The sequence below is a fragment of the Lolium rigidum genome, chromosome 3, assembly GCF_022539505.1.
Source record: "Lolium rigidum isolate FL_2022 chromosome 3, APGP_CSIRO_Lrig_0.1, whole genome shotgun sequence".
Lineage (NCBI taxonomy): Eukaryota > Viridiplantae > Streptophyta > Magnoliopsida > Poales > Poaceae > Lolium > Lolium rigidum.
Window position 1 is genome coordinate 409,605,516 of NC_061510.1, and position 3,854 is coordinate 409,609,369.

The 3,854-nt window shown below is 51.5% G+C and overlaps 1 protein-coding gene across 1 annotated transcript; it reads left to right on the forward strand.

The window, feature by feature from the left end:
• The first annotated feature begins 1,670 nt into the window (after positions 1–1,670).
• Positions 1,671–3,015, forward strand: LOC124701042 (protein SODIUM POTASSIUM ROOT DEFECTIVE 2-like). Its single transcript, XM_047233098.1, has 3 exons — positions 1,671–2,274; positions 2,665–2,740; positions 2,863–3,015. Exons 1-3 carry the CDS (start codon positions 1,882–1,884, stop codon positions 3,009–3,011), a joined length of 618 nt encoding a protein of 205 aa, XP_047089054.1. The 5' UTR covers positions 1,671–1,881; the 3' UTR covers positions 3,012–3,015.
• The last annotated feature ends 839 nt before the right edge of the window (positions 3,016–3,854 follow it).

Consider the following 3,854-nt stretch of genomic DNA (forward strand, 5'->3'; position numbering starts at 1 on the left):
TTACACTGGAGACAAACACTGTAAAAGACTACTAGTACAAGAACTGATAATTAGCATTGGCAAGAACGTAAATTACATGGCGCTGTCCGAGCGCCGTCGTCGTGACCCCCAGCCCAGACCGCGGCAAAGTGAAGAGAGTGATCGGCTCCAAGCGGCTAGCAAGCACACTGCCCTACCCTCCGTAGCTACTTCGGGACAGACAGGCGGCCAGGCCGCCGGCCCCGCGCTACATGGTTTCCGCCATACACGGCCACCGCCGCTTCATGTGCAAACGACGGGCGCCCGTCACGTGCACGCACTCCCATGTCTGGCATCTACTCTGCTCTTCGCTGACACACGCAACGGCTAGATTTTACCCTGACCGACGGCGGCCGATCCCGTCGTGCGCGCGCGCGTGGTGTATCTGCCGGTGCGCGCTTTGCCCCGCCGTCGTCGCCCGGCGTGTCTCCGAACGGCGTGCGCGACTTCGTCGTCGTCGCCCGTGCGCGCATCACCGTCGCCTTTTCTCCTATTCCGGGAGGGTCACGGCGACACGATCGGGTGCTGGAAGACACGCCGGGAAAGTTGTCTCGACCGGCCGGGCGACGTCGTCTGAGGGCGGAATCCGCGATGCCGACGCGCGCCCACTGGTGTACTCCGTATCACGGTTTAGCGACGGGGTGCAAAGCAGTTGGAAGAAGAATCTGATTCTGCTTCTGGATGGACATAGACTACAAGAAGAAACAGAGCCTGGCAGCCCGACCTGCTTCTTTTGCCGCGTTTATACAACATCCAACATGTTTTACGGTCACACGCAAGTAAAAAAGGGCTCACACGGTCTGTACAAACGATACGGGAGGGTGGAAATTGAAAAGGAACTTGCACGGGGCACGGTTTTACTTTTATCTGAACTCAGCTCTGGGCTATCGTTTTTTCTCACTTGAATGACTGCACCAGTAAAATTAACCTCTGAAGAAGTCATGATCACTGCTAAGATCACCACAAGTTGAAGCCGTCACTCTTCGGCATTAAGAAACCAGACATGCCGCAGACATGGACGTGCATTGGCTGCCTTTCTTCTGCTATCAATGCTATCAAGATTCTAGTTCTGTTGACATGATGCTCAGGGAGGCAATCAGACATAGGGGGAGCTTTTGTTGACATGGTTTTTCTTTTCCTTTAGCTAGATATACTAACATTCCTTCAAATCCAATGTTGGCTTGTTGTATGTCAACGTTTCTTGAGCACATCTTTTGTCTGAAAAAAAACGGAATCATCCTTTGACACTTGCAGAAATTGCTCATGAAAAACCTGCAGAATCAGAGCTAGTACTATTCAGCCATTCTGCAAGCACTCTAAATGAGAAATAGCTGAACACAGTTCTCAGTTAAGTGTTCGTCTTTGGATGGAAATGAGATTACACTAGCAAGACAAAGTCAATTAAGCGCATTATTGGGTCAATAATTCATTGATGCATGCTTGTTACATCGATCTCAAGTTCTCTCAACGACTATATTAATTTCTTGATAGAGCTCCCTGTGGTGGAAATGCAGAGGGCTGCTGCACAGAGAAGGAGTGCAAGTGAAGTTTGTGCACCTCAGGGCAACGTGGCTGAAAGCCTGTAACACGTCAGGACTTTCATACGGCTACAAAAATGCACTGTTTCCCGCAAGCTAGCTTACCACATTGAAACAGAGCTCTAATAATTATTAATTTACCTACGAAAAATACATTATAGCATTCCTGAACAGAGCTAGTACAAGCAGAGCATTGCGTGGTGGTCTCCTATAAAAGTATTTTCCTCTCACTCCATCACTACACTGCGCTGCACCACCACCATATCCAAAATAGCTCGGCTCAGCTCAACCTGCCACTGACTCACTGGTGGTCACAGAGCGCACCATGGCTCCCTTGCTGTTCAAGGACATGCGAAGCCTGTCGTGCTCGTCGCCGGCGTCCACCGCCATATGCCCGAGCCTGGAGCGGCAGCCGATGGTCCGGCCACACAAGGCCGCCGCCAGCCCGCTTTGCCAGGTTCCCACGGAGCCCAGAACCCACAGGCAAGATGGCAATAAGAAGGGGCAGCACCACAAGGCTGTCGTTGATAATGGCGAGCTCGTCAGCCCTGCCGGATCGTCCAGGTACCTGCTGAGCGGCTGTGCCAGCGGCGCCGGTGCCGGGGAGATCCAGGAGGTGGTGGCGGCGGCGGTTGTCCCTGTCGCCCCGGTTGGTGATGTCACAAGGCCAAGGGAGGAGCCAGCTGCTGATGTGAAGAACGCCAACACGGAGGAGCAGGTGAGAATACTCAGTAGTTTTCGTCGTGAATCATTTTTGCGGATTACTATGCTGTACGTGTACTTGTGTTTTGGAGCTTTGCTTCCTCTCGTCATGATAGCCCCCAAAAGTATAGTGATGAGTACATGCAGAGTAGCCGGAGATGAAGCAATCATCACTAATCATATCAGTGTTAGACCTGAAGAGTACTTTCAATCTTTTCTTCACCGATTCCCGTTAGTTATCTGAACTTTATGCTAAAGATGCGGACATACAATGATGACATAATGCGTGTTACTGAAAGTGTATGCTTTCAGAAGTGCCGCTACATATTTGTCTCGTTTTTGTTCAAATTTTGCGAAAGCCCCAAACATATGACCGCTCTGAACTAAGCTCGGGTAAGTTTTGCAGGTAGTTGTTCTGAAGGTGTCCCTGCATTGCAAGGCATGCGCGGGCAAGGTGAAGAAGCACCTCTCCAAGATGGAAGGTGAGCATCCTAGACACTAGACAGGCAGCTGCGTCTTCAAGATTTCTGAAACTTTTTACTCGAAGTTCAGGGGAAAAGATCGTCCAAAGATACAGTAACCAAGCTATGTTTTGTGAACACAGGGGTGAGGACGTTCAGCATCGACTTCGCGGCGAAGAAGGTGACGGTGGTCGGCGACGTGACCCCGCTCGGCGTCCTCACAAGCGTCTCCAAGGTCAAGAACGCCCAGATCTGGGCGCAGCCGCCGCCGCAGCCCGCCATCGCCGCCTAGCTGACACCATGACGAGTCCTGGTAGGTAGCTGTGTATGTTCGTACGTACATACGCTGTGGGGGTCGCTGGGGCAGGCAGCCGCTGACGAGGGCCAGCCCGTGCCGGCCGGCACGCTGGACCAGCCGCTGCGTACAGTGACACGCGTGCTCCTCAACGGGCAGAAGCGGCCGCGGCTGCAGCTTTGGTTATTTGTTGCTGTGGATCGTCTCGTGATCTCTTGTTTGGTTGTGGTTGGCGCATGCTGTTTCGACTCCAGTCATGGGACTGGGAGCGTGTGAACGTGTTGTTTTCATCTTATTACTGTAATATAGTATGAGGATTTCATGTGTAGACGTGCTGCAGTAGACCTACACAAGTTAGATTCTAAAATTTGACGCTGTAAAAGTCGTTTGTAGCACGCTCGATCCGGATACAGCGCGCGGCACTGACGCTAGCTTCACCGGGTGCTGTAAACCGCCGCGGCAAAATGCAGCGCTGAAGTCATCCTTTTACAGATGCGCTAAAATGCCACGCTAAAACAACATTTTCACAGAATTGCATACGTAATAGATCAAACATAATATAAAAATAAACTGAAAATATAAACATATTGCAAAGTTCAACCCATATTTGGTCCAACCAAATTTATTTAAAAACTAGAGTACACTATTCGGAATCCCAGACGAAGTCGGAGGAGCTCGGTGCTGTCGACGATACCGGAGTCGACGTCTAGTCGAAGGAGGAAGAGTCGACGGTGATCGTCAATGGGCCGTCGCCATTCTTCTTCTCCTCCTTCTTCCTCGCGGCCTTCTCCTCCTTCTCCTTCTTTCTTGCCGCCTGCTTCACCCTCCTCGCCTCCCGGT